At 45.0% G+C, this 19,259-nt stretch overlaps 2 protein-coding genes across 2 annotated transcripts in view; both read right to left on the bottom strand.

Moving 5' to 3' along the window:
- bcar1 (BCAR1 scaffold protein, Cas family member) overlaps positions 1-8,418 on the bottom strand; it is a 49,961-nt gene extending 41,543 nt beyond the window's left edge. The window contains exon 1 of the mRNA XM_030095954.1: positions 8,239-8,418. Coding sequence (XP_029951814.1) covers positions 8,239-8,250 — 12 coding nt within the window. The 5' untranslated portion in view covers positions 8,251-8,418. The remainder of the gene's footprint in view (positions 1-8,238) is intronic.
- Positions 8,419-11,370: 2,952 nt separating this feature from the next.
- On the bottom strand, positions 11,371-18,920 carry cfdp1 (craniofacial development protein 1). Its single transcript, XM_030097293.1, has 7 exons — positions 18,672-18,920; positions 17,882-18,008; positions 17,055-17,283; positions 16,624-16,736; positions 14,956-15,090; positions 12,959-13,117; positions 11,371-12,112 (listed from the first exon to the last, which is right to left on the bottom strand). The coding sequence occupies exons 1-7, from the start codon at positions 18,739-18,741 to the stop codon at positions 12,022-12,024; spliced, it is 924 nt and encodes a 307-aa protein (XP_029953153.1). The 5' UTR covers positions 18,742-18,920; the 3' UTR covers positions 11,371-12,021.
- Positions 18,921-19,259: the final 339 nt, after the last annotated feature.

Here is a 19,259-nt window from a genome sequence, read left to right as displayed (position 1 = left end):
ATATTCTCAGTGTTTCTGCAGGCTGTTTTCAAAACACTGCCGTATAAACACAAAACTTTTTTGAAACCAAAATGCAAAAACGGTGTGCTGTCAACTAAACAGAGCCTAAATATGGCTAAAATCACCGTTTACATTAATGCTGCTGTCAAATCCAGTGGCGGTGTGGGCGAATCCAAACGCCAACCATTCAGATGAACAAACAATGCATGTCCTGCACAAGCTGGCAGGAATTCCTCCTCATCCTCTGGGGTGAACGAGCATTTGTAATTAATGTAATGACATCCGGTTCGCAGTTCAGATCCAGGATGCACAGCTCAGTTTGAGCTGATTTAAAGTAGCATCATCAGAATAATCAGAACGCAGTGTGTGAATGGGAAGTTTAAGGAGGCTGGTGCTTCCTTACATAAGGCCTGGTGGGACACTCTCACATCGTGACCCAATTTTAATTTCACAGCAGTGAGGTCAAGAATGAGTTGGAGGGATGTACAGAAATGCGCGCACACACACACACACACACACACAGCAGTCTGGCTGGTTTCCCACACTTCCCCCTCTGTCTGGTTGGAGGAATGCTGTTTCCAGCTTGCAGTGATCAGTTCATGTGGAGGACTGCGTCCCAGCGGGCCTCTAAACAGATCCCAGCAGCCTGATGAGGAAAAGGACTTGAAACAGCTACTGAAACAACCTCAGCCACACATTCAAATCAACACCTCATGTCTACGTTTCCCAGAAATCCAAATACTGAGAGGTCTGGCGTGGCGGTGTGGTTCATTTCCAAACAGCCGAATTAGATATGGAATGGAAACAATCCTCACACACATAATGAATTACTCTACCAACTTTTTAACGACCGCAGGCTCTAAAACGGTCCAACTGGAGCTGGGAAAAAAATAGAACACTTGCAATGAAAGCAGCAAACAGATATTTTTAGCAGCAACAGCAGCAAGTGAGAACAAAGTCAGATCGTACAACAAAAGATTTGGTGGCAGATTGGTGGCAAAGAAATGAAGCTAAGTTGTAGCTCTTAACGGTAGGAAACACTAATTTGGATCTTGAGCAAATGTTAAATTTACCTTCTTCACTTCTGCAGCAGTTAAAATAAGACATATAGTCAAAAGAAAGATATGTCTTTGTTATGTTGCTCATTTTGGAGGTTTTGTACTGTCGATGGAGGTCAGGGCGCCGTTCACATAATGCTTTCAAGTGAAAACGCAAAAAACTTTCATTGAGTTCCGGTTGTGTGTGACAATGGTGCTTGTAGCCAGTTAAAACGCATTTTTTTGGAACAGCACTCAAAGTGGAACTTGTTGACTCCGTCTCCGTGTAGACAGTTGAAACATAACTTTTCATAACTTCACCCCAAGGCTGAGTAGATGAACAACAACAAGGTGAGATTTTTCACACCTCATTTGGTTTGGTTCGCTTCCACACTGTAACTCTGGGATCAGACCAAACGTCTGGACCAAGTCATGCAATTACAACAGCTGCTCGTTTGGGGGCGCTGTTTCCCAAAACGAACACTTACCAGAGAGGAAGCAAAGCCTGACGAAGAAGAAACCCGGCTCATTGGTTGGTCCAGAACGAAAGCGGAAGTCCCGAAAACTTTCCCAGAAGCTCCCTGAAGTGACCTCAGGTCTGGAGGATCATACAGTTTGAAGGTGCCCAAAGTTTACTGGGCGGAGTGGGAACTCATGAAGCGAGAAAATCTCAACGTGTCTCCTGAGAGTCAGACAATCTGCCAGTGAGAGATGAACTAATGACTCCAGTCAGTTTCTCCACATGGTAATGACTTGATTGTGTTCATCTACAGTTTCATTATTTAATCAAGTTTTATTTGGAAAAATCAGACAGCTCATGTCTGTGGCCCAACATGCTCCATCATGTCTTAGTTCACACTGACTCACTCTGTTTGGTATTCGGAGCTAATGCCAGGATGTTAACAAGGCATTATGTCTGTTGCTTCCATCTGATCATTTGGGGATATTTTCCTCATTTCAGTCATTTGTCACAAAGAAAATATCTGTTGGTTGCTCCAACTAAAGACCGCTAAACATGCGAAGTCACCTTGCAGTCACCATGAAATTATCAAAATACACATACAGTACATTCTCACGGGAATGGGCAAAAGGTTACAGAAGGTTTATGGTAGCAATGGTGGGGAACCAAAGCTCCTGCTGAAACAAGTGGTTCCTGGAGCCCGAAGAGAGGGCAAAAGGCCCGCTGCACCACATTCACTCCCAAAATTCAACTCAATGAAAACAGGCAGTTTGGATGTGGCCGTGCTCAATCCCGACTTCCAAGATTCCAGGATTCCAACTCATCATTCCTTACAAGCAAAGAAGCACTGTAAAATAGATGAGTAGATTTATTTGAAAGGAATAAATGAAACTAACTAAACCATAAAATTCCACTCAGATGTCTGAATATCAAAGTGACTTATGAGTGGCATCGTTAGAGTCTGCCAGGCTGCTCTCTCTCTCTCTCTCTCTCTCTCTCTCTCTCTCTCTCTCTCTCTCTCCCTCTCCACATTAACCAACTGTATGCACACTCGTGCCTGAATAATCGCATGAGCTGAAGCTGATGAGCAGAAGCGTTTCTGCGGCAGTCAGCAGAAAATATGTGTAAAAGCATGACTCAGCAGAAACTTCACTGACGTTGTCTCCGCTGCTCATTAAAAAGCAGGATTTCAAAAGGAAGCGTTTGACCACATGGATGTCCTCCAGAATGGACACGGTGAGGCTTTCCAGCCGATCCCAAATACAGCAGGAAAGGTGGGCAGCACGCTCTATGAGGACACTGCGTTCGTCATTTTAAAGTGAAAGAAAAGCATCCTCACACCATGGTGATACAAGAGCAGAGTGAGCACATCGGGAAATCAAAGGCAAAGACACGGAAAATGAGCTGTCAGGACGTTACTGTTCAATATCAGAGACAAGACCGCCTTGGTAAATAACGTTTACAGATGATACAGTACTGTTCTACCAGACAAGAATAAACCCTCCAATAGAGAATACGCAAGAAATGGAAGAAGCAGCGGTGTCTGCCATATTGTGAAGTGTTTTCCTCCATGTTTGCGCTTCTCTCTGTGGTGATGCTGCACAAACAACACAATATTCAAGTAAAATTCAGCTTTTAGTCAATTCAGAATGACAGATATTTTTATGAACACTCCTCAGACTTCAAACTTAAAATGAATATTCATGTTCCAGGTGTCGCGACATGCAGCCTTATCCTAGTTTATAAAGCACACTGTATTTTATTATTCTGGGCAAAGAGAACCAGATGTCTCAATACCTATAATCATCTAACATGGAGTATATGAGGCTATTTCTTTGGCTAAAGCAATGCTGCTGCTCTTAAGGAGCGCACATTTAGCATATTTAAACTGTCTTCAGTCCGCAGGGAAACATCTACAGCTCCTCGAAGGCTCCCAAAAGAGAAGTATTCTTCTATTCAGGGTAAATGGGCATAAAAATCACTCGGAATTTTCCAAAACAAAAGCAAAAGGGGTCGTAAAAAGATGGCAAAGTGAGAGCGGGACTCTATAACAAAGCTAAGTGCTCGTGAGAGTGGAAGGCCAAACCCTCACTGGAGCATTACTGAGTGTTTATCATTGTTATCCAGACAATAAGAATCCATTACGAGGCTCGGCGAGCGCTTCATCTGAAGCCTGATCTGTGCTTCATGAGGTAATCTTCTTATTCCCAGGCAGGCGGTGTGATTCCTGTCTCCGTCCTGAGTCCAGCGTGTGACGCTGAGGCCCGACGTGCTCCCAATAACGGCGAGCACTGAAGTGAGTGACGCTGAATGCAAATGCGTCACGCGCGACATGTAGACGCGTCCGAAAATGGAAAGTCAACACAGATTATACCCCGCAGCCCCACAAACTGCACGAGCTACACAGAGGGACTGCGAAATGCAGAAAGATCAGTTCTTGAAATTTAATAAAGACTGCAGCATGTGAGGTGTGGAAATGAATGAACGGCGAGGACGATGCAATCCGGAGGAGGGAGGGAGGAAATGGAAAAACAGAGCAAGACAGTGAGAAAATATCTGCAGGGAAATCAAGGCTTCCATCTTTCATTCTGATCACAGTAATCTTTACCACTCCACGTCATTAATCTCTCTCCGTCTTTCCGTTTTCTCCTCCATCCATTCTCCATTTCATTATCTTCTTCTTCCCGTCCGACTGCGGTCCTCCGTCCTCTCCTCCCCCCTCTCTGCTGCCTCTGCGCCGAGTGTAAATCACCCAATCACTGCCGATGTAGGCCTCATCATGACAGAGGGCAAAGGTCAAGAGCAGACGAACCGGGCTGAGGCATGTTCAGTCGGGAGGGGGGCGACGGCCGGACGGACGGAGGCATTCAGGGGTGGAGTGGAACGGAGAAGGTGCTGCAGCTTCTCAATGAGCAGCCATTATTTAACAGCTGCAGGATTATTTCTCACATCTGTCCAGTTGAAATATGGCCTGGCACTCTGAATAATACAGTGTGCACCGTTTAATCGATTCTTTTCTTTTTTTAAAGTTGCTACCGAGAATGCAAATGATCTGAATTAATATTCAGGCTGGGGGGTTAAAGCATTCACTTTGATTAATTCATTGCAGAAAAAAATAACGTATTTAACCATCTCTTACGTTCACGCTCCAACACAGATCATTTCTCGGTCCTGTCAATCCATTGAAAGGAAATGTTGAGGAAAGTTGTGTTTTCAGTGGCTCAGAACACTGTTGTCGTGCAAAACAGACCCCCAAAACGCAAAAGCTTTTCCATTTTCACGAGAGTAAACAGTAACTATTTCTTCAAATTCAAAGCAATGCAAGTGCAGTTTGTGGAAGAAGAGTACAAACTGTCAGTATCTTTTCTCTCTGTGTCTCAGACAGTGCGTCTTTGTGCCGTCTTACTGGTCAGCAGTGATGTGTGGGCTGAGTTCACTGCACACGCCAACAAAGCAGTCGCTCAAACTACTGGCTGACTGGCCTCGACCCTGGGTCCAGTTCAGCGGAACACAATGTGCCACTGTGCCGCCGTGTGACGCAGCTTTTCTGCATGTTTGGCTCTCTGGACCAGGTGTTCCCCGGGGGTCTGGTTTTTTTTGTTTTTTTTTTACACATGGAGGGTTCAGCGCACTGTGTAATGAGGGCAGCTGTTACCTGTCACCTCACCTGCTTCTGTGTGTGTGTGTGTGTGTGTGTGTGTGTAGGAAAGGCCACAAACAGCAGGCTTGCAGCATCACTCCTTTGCACACTGTGAACCAAAGCTGAAAGGAATACTGAAAATCTGCTCTGAAACACTTGAATTCAACTCATTTGCAAGAAATATTCTAACTAATCTACAAGCACATAGTTTAGTTTAGATAATATTCTGACATTTAGTTTTCATGTCATTTATCTGAACGTCTACATCTTGGTAGAAACACCACACTATTCATCTGTTAATGCTGATTTACACGAGGCCATATTTATTAGTTCTACTAGTCAACATAGTTGAAGTCAAACTACACACACAGGCAAGACGTCTTAACCATGAAGTGAGCCGCTGTGTGTGCGAGGAGAGGCTGCAGAGAGATGATTGAGCTGAGACAGGAAACCGTGTGTGTCGTAGACGAACAAACAAAGAGAGCAGAGAAGATTGCTGTGGAGGTGAAGGGCAGGGAGAAGGTCAGACCGAGCAAACCGCCTCGCTGTATCCACACACAGGAAATAATATGAGGAGTAAATCAGCCTGTTAAGCGATAACAGCTTTGTTTGTGTGTGATTCCAGCTTCGTTCGCAGTCAACTTCCATTGATCAACCAGCCTCGCAAAACACCGCAGGCACATCGCGCTCTGTGCGATGAGGCAGGTTACAGTCCTGACGGCTCATTAAGTGCAGATTTAGATAGTGTGGTACTAGCCGGGTCTGTCAATAACTCTGCTGGCTGAAGCCCGCAGAGCAGATCAAAGCAACGTCATCAATAGGGATCAAAGCGTTTCGCCAGCGATCGGGTTTCTGTTGACGCCGCTTCAGGAAACGCTTCACGTTTTGCGTGGGAGTTCAAAACCCTTCTCAGCGGAAGGAAGCAGCGTCTTGTTCCACAAAACTTTTGTTTCCCACATCCAGCTGTCGGAGGAAAAGGAAGAGTCTGCTTTAACTAAGGATTCAGGTCGAGTGTCTGCGGCTCGGCAATCCGGCAGTCCAGACACTTTCTCACCGAGTTGTTGATTTCTTTGTGCCGCAGCGCAGAGGCTGTGGCTCTTATACTCGCATCAGAACTCAATATCGGCATGTAGCTAAAGTTAGGACTCGCTCTAGTACTTTACAAAAAAACAGTGGTGTCAGTGCATCTGTAAACACTCCTGCCTGACAGTGATCCCAGAGTGAGAGCTGTGTCATGACGCTGTAGTAAAACTGTGTTTTTTTAATCACATGAAACACTGAGATTTACCCACAGAGCCACTGGATTCCCTCTCAGGGTTGCAGTCCTGCGTGGATCACGCTCCGCTCACGTCCACCTTTGCATTTTCCTCTGTCTCACAGTCCCAACGCGGCGCGGACCCTGCGGTTGCCCCTGGCAACGCCCGACTGAAAACACGCAGAGCCAGCGGAAAGTGGAGATGTGTGCGGATATGAGCGTGATGATTAATACGTGAAAGACTGACTGTATTGCACACACACACACACACACACACACACACAGATTTCTCACTGCAGCCATGGCAACATGGTGCTGAACCGACACTCACAATCGACATCTTTGAGCTGATACAATAATTTTTTTGCATAATTCCGCCGGTTCTCATCTTTAAAAGCTGACTGAAGACAACATGGAGCATTTTAGAGTCACTTTAAGCGGGACTGTTACACTGAAACCTCGAGAAAATAACATGTCAGGATTAATGCAGATAATTAATCAATTTTAATTACGGCTGCAGAAATAAATGTGATTATTGCGATATCAATACAGACACATCGCATTTGCTTGCACTGTGCATTCATGCTTCACAAATTTAAACAACAGTTTTCTATATTATAAAATGTTATGAGGTTTTACGGCTCGTCATGTTAGCTGCATGATTACTGCTGTGTCTTCAGAAGGAGTATTTACTGCAGCTGTGGAGCGCATGTGCAGGAGCAGCATTTCAGAAAAGCCGCTCTTCCTCCGTTCACACCGAGACGGAGTTTCAGCGTTTTTGTAAAGTTCCATCTCAAGAGACGTTCTGCAAACACTCAAAATGCAGAAAAACTTTTCCTTTTCCACTTCACTCCAGCCCCCCATGGACCAATTTCTCTCTTTCCATTTATTTATTTTTGCAGGCTTGACGATAACATGGACTTCAGACTGAGGTGTGCTGAAGCATGCAGGACACTGGTCCTGGAGGAATGCAGATCTGCAGCATCAGTGCTCAAAGCATGGAACATTTATTGCAATTCAGTCCATTTTGCATTGTGCAAATCAATAATGCACGTCACTGTCAGTGTGCTGTGCATCCTATATTGGTATCACATGTTTCTATATGATGACATGAAAATCTGTCACACTGAACAGTCATGCTGAGGGATGCATCAGCCTTTCTTCCTCATTTACACTCCATTCACACCCAGGAGAAGTGTGGACACTTCAAGAGGATCAACATGAGAACGTGTGGACTGGGTAGATGTGTCTGAAATGTGAGTGTAGACAATAAAATCAATGCATTAGGTGTGAGAGATAGAGCAGGAGAAATTCATATTATTATTATTATTATTATTATTATTATTATTATTGCAATGCTCAACAAGATGCAGCCTTAATCAATATGATGCATTCAGGCCAGTGGGAGCTGTAATTGAAAAACCCACCCTGTCGATTGTGCACGCACCGTGCACGCCCTGCACACTGTGCACGCAGCCTGACAGCAGGCTTGTGAAACACAACCTGAGGAGTGTGATGAGGAGGAGCAGCACCAGCAGCTCCATCGCAGCCATTTCCAGCAGCCTGCATGCACAAAACAGCACAGTCACACACACACACACACACACACACACACACACACACACACACACACACACACACACACACACACACACACACACACACACACAGCTGCCTATACGTGTTGACAGGTCAGACCTGCCCAGAATAGCGCGGCCCTGGCCGTCAGCCTGGATGGGTAGCCTCGAACACGGTGACCTCCCAGCGTGCAGCCTGTCGGCCGGCTGCAGCTCAGGTGAGAGGGAGGGGGGGGGGGGCTGTTCTGCAGGGAGGGGGGGTTACTTACAGGGACAGACATGTTGCCGGTGCTGTCAGTGTGCTGCAGTCCGCTGGGTCCAGGCTCCGGGGCTCCGGTCAGTCCCGCTCCGGCCGCTCCATGGCGGCTCGATCCAGAACCAACCCTCCCCGCACGTCTCCGGGTCCCCGCTGGGGTCTGTCCTAACCGAGGGTGTGAAGAGAATAGTAATAAAAAAAAAAAACGCGCGGCGGTCCCGGAGCGGTCTTCCCGAGCTGCGAGGCGCTGTGGATCCGGAGCGGAGTGTGTCTGCGGCCGTCCTCCCTCCACCCTCCGCCGGGATCCAGCCTTAAAGGGACAGAGCCGCTCCGGCTCCGCCCGGGCGGAGGGGGGCACACACCCCACCGCCACCAGCTTCTCATCCACACCGTCCCCTCGACGTGGGTCACAGTCTGGCCCACGGTCCTTTATGGGGCCCTGAAGGAACTAAAGCTGGGTCATGAGAGGTGAACGAGTGAATGAGTGCAAGTGAGTGAATGAGAGTGGAATTACTAAAAAAATTAATTACACATATATAATTGATTTACCTATATGTGTAATATTTATAATAATATAATAGAATAGAATAGAAATTAAATTTGACACACATAATTTTAATAATTTATTACCAAAAATAAGTGGATGCCTGAAACTTGGTCTAAGAACTCAGAACTCTGTTTTACAGCTGGATCAGGAGCCACAACACAGGGTTTTGTCTCATATATTTATTATTCTTAACAAACCATACAAGGAAGGGAGTAAAATATGTCAGAGCCACAAAAGAAAGCTGTCTGCTGTGTGATCAGGAGGATCAAGAGAGAGAAGGAGCATGATAATGTTGGAGTTCATTGGACTTTATTGGAGTTGGAGACATAAATCCAATCAGAGATGTGATGGAGGCTGGAAGCTGCGACCACAGACTCTCGGCTCCATGCCTGCAGTCCTCTTCTGGTGAAGCTCCTCCAGCCTCCAGAATGTTCTCTGCTTGTTAATCTCCTCCAGGCTGCAGCTCCTCCCTGCTGTGTGTGAACGCTCTAACACTCCGGCCTCCCTGTCAAGGTTTTAATGACTCGGCTGTGATGGAGTAGCCTCCTCCGAACGGCGGCGCCTCCACCAACGAGTTCTCTGTGGAGATCAAAAACTAAAATCATATCTGCGAAACGTGCTAAAATGTGTTGGAACTACTCTTCCTCTGTGATCGGATCATTTTAAGCAGTGACAGCGACAAATCTGAGCGCTGCTCAGCGAGCGCTGTGTGAAACACATACTTCATTCTAATGAGAAGAGCACTGTGGGGTATAAATAGTGGAGTCCCAGCTGCCACACACAGCACTTTGTCCACTGTGCATCTGTCTTTTGTATGTGTGTGTGTGCGCGCGTGTGTGTGTGTGTGTGTGTGTGTGTATTCTCTTCCTGCAAGAACACATTCAGACTCCCCACTGTGGTTTAAATAACAGCAGCTATTTTCCCCCTCATACCTCACACACATGTCACACACACACACACACACACACACACACACACACAGTGTTGGAGTTTTAATCAGCAGTGTGTGTTGTTCTCCCTGGTTTAGGTGACAGATTTGTGGAAAGGGGAGCCTCGGGGAGTGTTTCACCCGTGGAGATGGCTGAACAGTGGCATTCTGAAGAAACATTGTTATATTATGGTGATATAATAGTAATTAGCAGAAGTCTGCTCTGTCATATAGGAATTTACGTTGAGTTTCATGTTTTGTCTTTTGTGGATTTTTTTTCCAGGTCACAATCCAAGCACATGTTCAGTTTACACAATCCCAAAACTATGAGAACACATTGTTTTGAAGCAAACGTTAGCCTGAAGGCCCTGCCGTCAGAGAGCAGTTTGTGAAAACATCCATAATAGAACAGCTGGAGGAGAAGTTTTTGGGACATTTTATTTTACACCAGAAGGTTTCAATAAAATTTGCTTTATGTTGAGATTGGAGTTGCTTTTACCTGTAATTGTTTGGTTTTGTGAAAGTATAGACATTTTTATCCCGTGAACTCTGCGCCACAACAAAGAAAAGATGACACTACTGACCAGTCTGACCCGCTAAAGATGAGCTTGACACCAGTGGATAAAACTGTAATCCTGCATTTTTTTGTGCTAAATTTTTAAACTTATTTTCATCCAAGGAAAATTAATTTACAAATAAACCACTATTCAGCACAATTTGCAATTCACAATTCAGATGATGCTGGAATAATAAAAATACAAAATAAACCCACTCCTCAGACCGCTCTTTCACTTCTCACTACACCCATTTAGAATCTGAATACGCCACAACTCTTCTACAAAATGACTCTCAACACTTCAAACCTCCACGAATACCTGAAAGAAATCTTATTTCTTTATGAAAGAAATGTGATAAGAGTGATGCGTCCATGGAGACTGGATCCCTGGACTGGGGACTGTTTGGTCTTGCAGGGAACACTGAGATTCTTTCCAAACTGTCTTCAGCTTGTATTGGAGGTCATCAGTGGATCCCAGCAGAAGGAGCCCAGTTTTTCTTCCTCTTGGAGGAAATAAACACAAGCTGGTGTTTACGAGTGCAGCTGGATGTCTCTGTATGTATCTATATATCATACAGCTCAGTGGTTACAAACCTTTTTTCTTGAGAGAACAAATGTTTACCATTATAAACACCATCAACCTCAACACACCCTGCAGAATTAACAAGAAAACACTGAAGGAAGCACGACACGTGAAATAGTTTCTACGTTCTATAACTTTCCTTCTCCAGTTTTGCATTCAGCTCTACTTCTGTCCGTTCCTTCAGTGAATTCCTCTCCTGTTACTCTCTTGGTCAACTTCTTCATTTGACCAATGAATCTTTCTTTGAATCTTCAGCCTGACGCGCCGCCATATTTTCTCCTTCTGCTCTCTTGGCGAGTTCACCTTTGTGTAAACTGGAGACTTGTATATTTATAGATATACGTTAAGCGATACACTTTAAATGCAAACCCTTAATTTTTTTGTGGTTTTATAACATAAATGAATGAGGTGCAGACTCACTATACTTATTTCATAAGGAATGTTCTTTAACCATGAATATATATCCATGCTGTTTATTCATGAATTATTTCACTTCTGCATTTAAAAGAAGACGGAATGATCGTGAAATTGATTACTGATTGCAACCTTTGGATTAACTTTAACTCCATAAATAAAACTGAATCCAGCTCAGAGATTATATTCCTGCACATCCAAAGTGACTGAATGCACAAGCAGACGAACCATTTAGAGTTAAATCCTATTCATACAACAAGGCTTCAGTGAATATGCATTGTTTCCACATTTCAGAAAAGTTTCCCGTTCACAAGACATTTTGAAAAGGAAGTAGTTTAATGTAGAGACTGACATTTACTTCAAGACAAAATCCTATTCTATATTATAATATTTAAACTTCAGACCGTCTTTAATTTAACCTTCTGGAAAATGTACTGAAATAATGACAAGTTTAAATGATGGCACACACAGTTCACACCAGAGTTTGTTTTAATCAGATTCACCCTGCCGAGAGCGAGCGCTGCTGAAAAACTCCTTAAATCAGTCCGTGGAAAAAGCAGATTCGTCGGCGGCGTCCTCGCTTCCCGAAGACTGGACGCTCTGACAGGAGGACGGGAAGCCGAGGAACCCATCCCACAACACACTGAGACTGGAAATGTCCCGAAACGAAGAGTCCAGAGCTGCCTTTTCCTGAGGAATATCACTAAATACAGAGGGAAAGGGGGCGGGGCTACTGGGGGGTTATTGTGTTGTGTTTGTGTCAGTCGGTCATCGCTTCATGTTGTTTAGTCGCACTGCTTTTTCCAACTCGAACTGCCGATGATCCACACGCTCCAGGAAGTTTTTCCGCTCCACATACCTAAACACACACAGACACACACGCACACACACGCACGCACGCACGCACGCACACACAGGAGAAAGATAAAGACAGAGGCGACACAGTGAACCATCTCTAGAGAATCAAGCTCCGTCTTCATTCTGCCCTGTTTCCATGGCAACGACTTCAAGTGAAAACGCAAAACTTTCATTGCGCTTCGGGTGTTTGTTCACACGACGACGGCGCTCGAAGCCACTGAGAATGTAACTTTCTGAAATTGGCTCCCGAGGTGGAATTAAAAAAAAAACAAACCCTGGGACTCTTTCGACATGTGGATGGGCGAAAACGCAAATTTCAAAAAACCCTCCGTCTGCATGAAGACGGCAGAAATGCTGCCACGGCTGTGGTGAATAGTTCAGTAGATGGACAATAACATCAAAACTTGCAGTGTTTCAAAACGTTGTCATCCAAATGTGAAAAACACAAAAACGATTCATCGCCACTTGAAAGGTTGAGTAAAGGGGGCCTAAAACTCCACAAAGCAAATATACTTGGGATGCACTGTATCTGACTTGTTTCCTTGGACGTAGAGGATTTCAACACTATCGTTCCACATCTCGGCCACTATGTTCATTAAAAATAGAATTGTGTTTGGTTTTCCTGCCGGAGCCTGATAGCAGCCCGAGAGGCGTCTGTTCCTGTTTGAGGCCACTTTAACGTAAACAAGAGTCCCAAACGCTCAGATCTGCTGGATAATGGAGCGGCTCCCCCGCCTCAGACCAGCCAATGGAAACGCTCCATGAATACCAGATGATGCACATGAAAAGTGGCTCGAATGCTTCTCCGCCCCGAGGATTCGGATAGTTGGTAAAACGTCTCTCTTACCCGTCTCGGCCCCGGTTGTGAATGGCCAGCTCCTCCGTGATGCCCTCTTCCGATTTGAAAGCGTCCCAGTCCATCTTTGACTTCTCCAGTGTGCTCATTTTTGGTTTCTTGCCGCCGATCCGGCCCAGGAGGCCCGAGAGGCCCGGCGGACGCTTCGCGCTGCGGCCACAGACACCAGAAAAGACACAAACGCTTTAACGACGGTTACTGCGCTGCACGCTACATTATTGATGATGTTTTTGAGCCTGTTTATTCATTCATAGCAGCGGCGACGCATCACGCGTGACCGACATGAATGAGAGAACATGAAATTCCACTTTGGTTTCTGAAAGCAGCTCCTCTCTCAGCTCGTCATTTATATTTATTTATATGACACAACGTACAACGCACATCAGCATGTTTCCGTTTTAGCTGGACATTTAAAATCAATAAATATTAGTTATCAAGCCATCTTTTAGGTAAAATGAACAACAGTGGTCCTACAACAGAACCCTGGGGGACCCCACCATTGATGGCCATATATGCTGATGTTGTGGTAGTGCATGTATAAAAGCATATATAGAATTTACAGCCTCATGGTTGATCAGAGTCCTGTTTCTAACCAGCAGGATGGTTTGGTCTGCTCTGAGGCTGAATGGTTTCCAGTGAGAAGACGTCAGACGGAGTTTTCTGTCTACAGCTGCATCACTGAACACAAATGTGACTGATTACTCTGAACCATTTACACCCCAGTCGTTCTGGTGAGAGGCTCTCATTATTGCACAGAAACGGCAGCGCGCTGACGTTCTGGCTCAGCAACAGGCCGACGCTCCCGTCCTGTTCAGGGTGTTTTCACGCCGCAGTGAAAAGAGATCGTTTGGACACAACTGAGCTGATTCCTGCTTTTCTGCCACAATCATATGGACGAGAACTGATTTGCTTTTGATTGAACTCAGTGGCGAATCGGTGCTGAGAGCCTCGTCTCATACGAACCACGTGTGCTACCTAGAGTAGGCTGGAGTTCACTTCCTGTCCGCGGATAAACCGACCTTTCTGCCATTTCTGTGTACAACCAGCAACGTTTTCAGGACGTTGCCATGTCGACGTGACAGTTTTCTCTTGAAGGTCTGAGCCGGTGGCTGGATGTGCCACCGTGCCGTGGGGAAGCGCATTACGGCGGACGTCACCACACTGAACGCTATCAGCTCCATCTGGAGCGGTCCAATTAGCTGCAGCGTTCACGAGGGAGCGGCGCTGATGGCTCCTTCCTGCTCTGTCTTCCTCTTTCATCCGTGTGGTTTGGACGGCTCTGCTGGTGTGGGCTCACTCAATCCCCTGACGCTACAACTAAAACTTCATCTGCAGCTGAATTCGGCGAGTGTTTCGGGCTTCAAGGAAAAACAAAAACCCACAAGGCCCTCAGGTTTTATAGCTCACCAAAAGCATAAAACAGGCACACCAGGAATCAGATAAATAGGAAATGGGCTGTGTTACTCCCTGGGCTTCCTGTCTGGACTTCTTTCTGTCAGAAGGAAGATGTGCACATCCTCAAACCATTTGTTGCCGTGGAAACCGGTACACACGCTCTGCCGCCACTCCAGTCCGGTCGCTTGTGAACTGAACATCTAAATACACCTTTCTATATTTATAGATGCACAATTTCAGATTTACGAGCGTCTCTGTGAACCGTTTCCGAAACTAAGAACTCATCTGAATCTGTTTCAACCGACTGGTCGAGGATGAGGAGGAGGATCAGGATTCTTACACAGCTTGTGAGGCTTAAATGTACAATTTTTTTTGTCTGGCTGTATTTTATTGATCAAAAACTCAAACTGAGACTCAGTTTTCTCTTGTAAACTTAAGAAAAATAGGTCATTTTTGTCATTTTATCAACTGAGATAAACCAAATATCTGTGGTATGCTCCGGCTTAGACAGTACAGCCTCCGAGTCTGATTTGCTGGAGGATTCCTGGAGTTTATAATAAATAAAGTGTGTGTGTGCGTGTGTGTGTGTTTACCTGGGCCCAGGAGGAACTTGGCTGTGTGACGAGCTCTGCTCTTTGTCTTCGTCTTTGTCCTCCTCCTGCGCGCTGCTCTCTTTCTTCATGTAACTCTTTGCCTCCCTGGAGTCTGCAGACACTTCTTTATTCACCCTGACAGACGGACGGACACAGATTCACGCTGGTTAAGCACTAATAGAGAGACGCAGCCTGCACTTTCAGGTCACTGCTAGGTTGCAAGGCGGAGCGTTGAGCTGAAACATGCATCAGGAGACATTTCTCTTTCCTTCGAACCTCCACGTGTTTGTTATTGCGCAGGTCTTGGAGGGCGCTAATCTCAGATCCCACCCAGTGGAAACCCTTCCATCACTGGCAGGCTGAGTCAGGAGTGTCATACGGTACATAAAGCCACTGGGTGAAAACAGGCACATAAAAAGCTCCAGGCCGGTGTGCATTCATAGAAACACGCATTATACTACAGTTATTGAAGCTTTTTTTGGGACATTTCACACCAGAAAGCCTAATTAAAATCGGATTTACGTTGAGATTGTACTCATTTTTGGAGGTAATGGGTTGTTTTTTGTGGCATTATAGGACTTTTCACCGCATATTTTCTGTTGCATGACACAGAAAAACCTTAAAACTCAAATTTAAAGGTTATTATGGCACTACTTTACTGGCCCAGTACACTCAAGATGTAACCGGGCTGTGTGTGGCCCCTGAAATAAATGTGTACGACAACCCCACTCTAAATAACGCCACAACAATGTAAACACTATATTTTCACTGAATAATTTATATAATACACTCAACTTCAATCTGTTTTAGAGGCTATATCCAACAATATGTGCTATAAATGGAAATTGCAGGACAAGTCACATTTATGACATATATTTAAATCCAAATGCTGAAGTATAAATAAAAAACAAGGCAAACTTAATTTTAATGAAGGATTATCATCCATAAACATATCTAAGCCTGTATAGCTGCTGAGCCAATTCTGCATTTTAATGTGTGCTTTAAAACATGAATGATGAAACAGGATGCATCCGCGTTACAAAGATTCACACACACACACTCACACACCCATCTGCCAGCGCGGATCAGATAGGAGGAGCCACATGAGGAGCAACCGCCGGGTCCTCTGGGAGTACTGGCGCCGCACACACTCCGGGTGTGTATGCTCATTACAGACAGCCATAAATACATAAATACACACGGCTTGGTGGACGCTGGAGGAAGAGCGACTCGAGCCAAACGGCAGACACGACCGGAAGCCTTCAGTCTGGTGGTGTGATGGCTGGCCGGTGCTGCAGCCTTCATCAGATCCAAACTGCTGGTCGATTGTTGATAACAGGTAGGGAACCGCAGAGGGACCACCAACACACTGAGAGTGTCAAACACCCCAGAGGTACTGCTCTCTTTTATCAAGGATGTGTGCAAATGTTCAGATGTTTTTAGATTGAAGAAAGAATCAGGATATTGGGTTTAACAGTACATTTACAAACTATTATTTTAAGTTTGCAACTTTAAAATGCAATCAGTGACAATATTTAGACTGAATACAAGCTTTATGAGGGTAAATAACTTTTTCCATGTCCATTAACTTGACTGGAGGTGTGTGTGTATCTGGCACCATCTATTGATCCCTCTGAAAACTGTTCATCACAAGCAGAGTGTGTTTACCTGACTTCCTCTCCAGCGAAGTCGAACACTTTGGTGATGGTGACTTTAGCCGCCGGCTCTGGCGCTTTCGTTCGTGCACTCGCTGGAGCATCTTTCAAGACTGAGGTCTCGGGCTGAAACAAACAAACAGTGGTGTGACTGTGGAGCAGAAAGCATCATTTTCCACGCAAACTATTGGAATGCCTTCATTCTTGGTGGTGTAGACCCAGAAAGATGTGAAATTAAGAAATTCTTGATTTCAGATGACAGATCTGTCCGTTGCACAGATGGAATCTGAAAATCCTGGCGAGACAAATACAGAGCTGACTGATAACAGTAGACTGGAGCTGTTGGATGAGAATCTGGAGAAAGTCTAATCCTCAGTCTGGTTCTACAGAAAGTCTCCTTCTGGCGCTGCAGAAAGAAAAGGCCGGGGCTATAACCACTGGTACCTTGGGAGTGGAGCCTGACTGTGAAGCCGCTCCAGACTCTTTGGGCCTGGTACCGACGTCGGAGAGGAAACTGGCCCAGAGATCGTCTGATTTCTTCTTCTGTTTCACGTCGTCCTCCTCCTCCTTCTCAACGGGCCGATCCGCCTCCTGCTGCGACGGCTCTGCTTCTTCGACTCCACCGCCCTCCTTCTCATCCACGTCCACTTTCAGGACTCCTTTCTTCCTCTTCCTGCACAGATTTTCAAACATATTTCGTTATCAGCTTTAAATCAGCGAAGCTTTCACTGGAGTTAGCATACTGTGCTCTTCTATAATTGTAACTATTTCTGTTACTGAGTGTTTGCACATATTCCAAAAAGAGAAATATGTTACTGCTGCAAATGGCACAAATGAATGCTGTTTCTGTAATACTTTTTAATTATCACTGGTCAATTTGTATGAACACTGTTTGCTTATTTTCTTAATTAGACACACTAACTGTTGCCTGTAGGAAAAATCATACACACTTCCAGGAGCTTTATTTCAAATTTCTCCTCATTCAGTGACAAAAAAAAGTTGAAATTTAGGTCACAGTACGTACATACTGTACAAAAGTTATAACAGCTGTAAAATAATGACATTTTGGAGGAAAAGAGCTTTAAAGATGAAAAGAATAAAACGCTGTTTCGAGCTATGAGTCATTCTGAAACCAAACATTTGGAAGGAAACAAAATGTTTGTCTGAAAATGTGAAAACAGACTCTGTTGTCCCTCCTAGCATAAAACACACAAAAAGAAGCAATAAGATTCAGCTTATCGGCTCTTCGCTGAGCTTCCTGTCACGCTCACCTCATGCCAACGTCCTTCTTCTTCTTTTTCTTGCGGCTCACGTCGCCGGGATGAGGGACGGTGTCGTCTTCATGAAGAGGGTCTTCCTTTTCACACTCATTGATGTCGTCTTCACTGAGGTTATCATCTGAAAAACCAGCAGGAGGGAGCAGTGATCAAGACAAACGAGTGAATGCCGACAAAAACTGCTGAGGTTAATTTTCGGGGGGGTGGGGGGGGAAACACACTCCTGGCTTAGTTTAATCAATATAATCAATAAAACAGGTTAGACTAGAATCTATTCCATTTTTATTCTATTTTCATGACCCTGCTCTCTGAGGTAACAAGGGACTCATCCTGCTGGAGTTTACAGAGCTCTGGGAGGAAAGGATGGAGGAGGAAGAGGGAGAGCAGGAGCTGATGGAGGAATAACTGGAGGAACAGGTGTGTGTCAGTTCCTGAGGAAGGCCTATGGCTCACAACAACAGGCACAAACCAGAGAAGAGCCATCAATAAGACTGTAAAGGTAGAAGAGAGAGGAATCAGACGGCTGTGGTTGAAGAGGGGCCAGCAGCCCCTGCAGGGTCACCTGGAGGAGGAGGTCTCAGCTCAGACCAGAAACACCCAGAGACTACTGCAGGACACAACACTGAGAATGTGTCCATCTGGAGACACTTGTTTACATGTGTTTAAAGATGCTATTTCAACATGCACGACCATCTACAGTAAAAAAAAATAAGTAAAATCCTTACACAGACACAGGCTGTGTTGTTCAGGAGTCCACAGATAAAACAGTGTATAACCGCCTCACCTGACGGGACGTAGTCTGCATCCTCGTTGGATGAATAACCATCCGAGTCGTAGTCTGAGTAGTTCATCATTCTGAGGCGCTCCGCGTCCTTTCGGCTCCTTCCGAGCCTTCACGGGTCTTTACCGCTGACTGGAGTCAGAACGGAACTGGACTGGAGTGTCTCAGATGTGAAACAGAATTCAAAACGAGATTTTAGGATTATTTTATGATGACTAAAAAGAGCGAGGCCGTCTGTGTGGAAGCTACACAATGTTATTACTTCCGGGTTTTCTTCTTCTTCGCCTACAATGTAGAACGCGCACTAATAATCTAACACCTCCCTCTACTGGCAAATATTTGATATTACAATTCAACATTATATTCACAACGTGATTTTTATTTTTTAAACTGCTGCATTTATTATTTCATCTTTACAAAATCACAATGAAATGTTAAAAAAAGATAAAAGAGCACTTAATAGTGTATCTAATGAGGAAAAAGGAGTGGATAATCTTTTATAGAACAAAGTTCAAGACAAAGTGATGGAGGTGGGAGATTTTGACCCTGAGTCAGAAGTTCATTGATTTGATTCCCACAGCTGGCAGGTCA

Source organism: Salarias fasciatus, chromosome 7 (assembly GCF_902148845.1).
Source record: "Salarias fasciatus chromosome 7, fSalaFa1.1, whole genome shotgun sequence".
NCBI classification, from domain to species: domain Eukaryota; kingdom Metazoa; phylum Chordata; class Actinopteri; order Blenniiformes; family Blenniidae; genus Salarias; species Salarias fasciatus.
The sequence above is the reverse complement of the archived record's forward strand: the minus strand, read 5'-3'. Positions and strand labels throughout refer to the sequence as shown.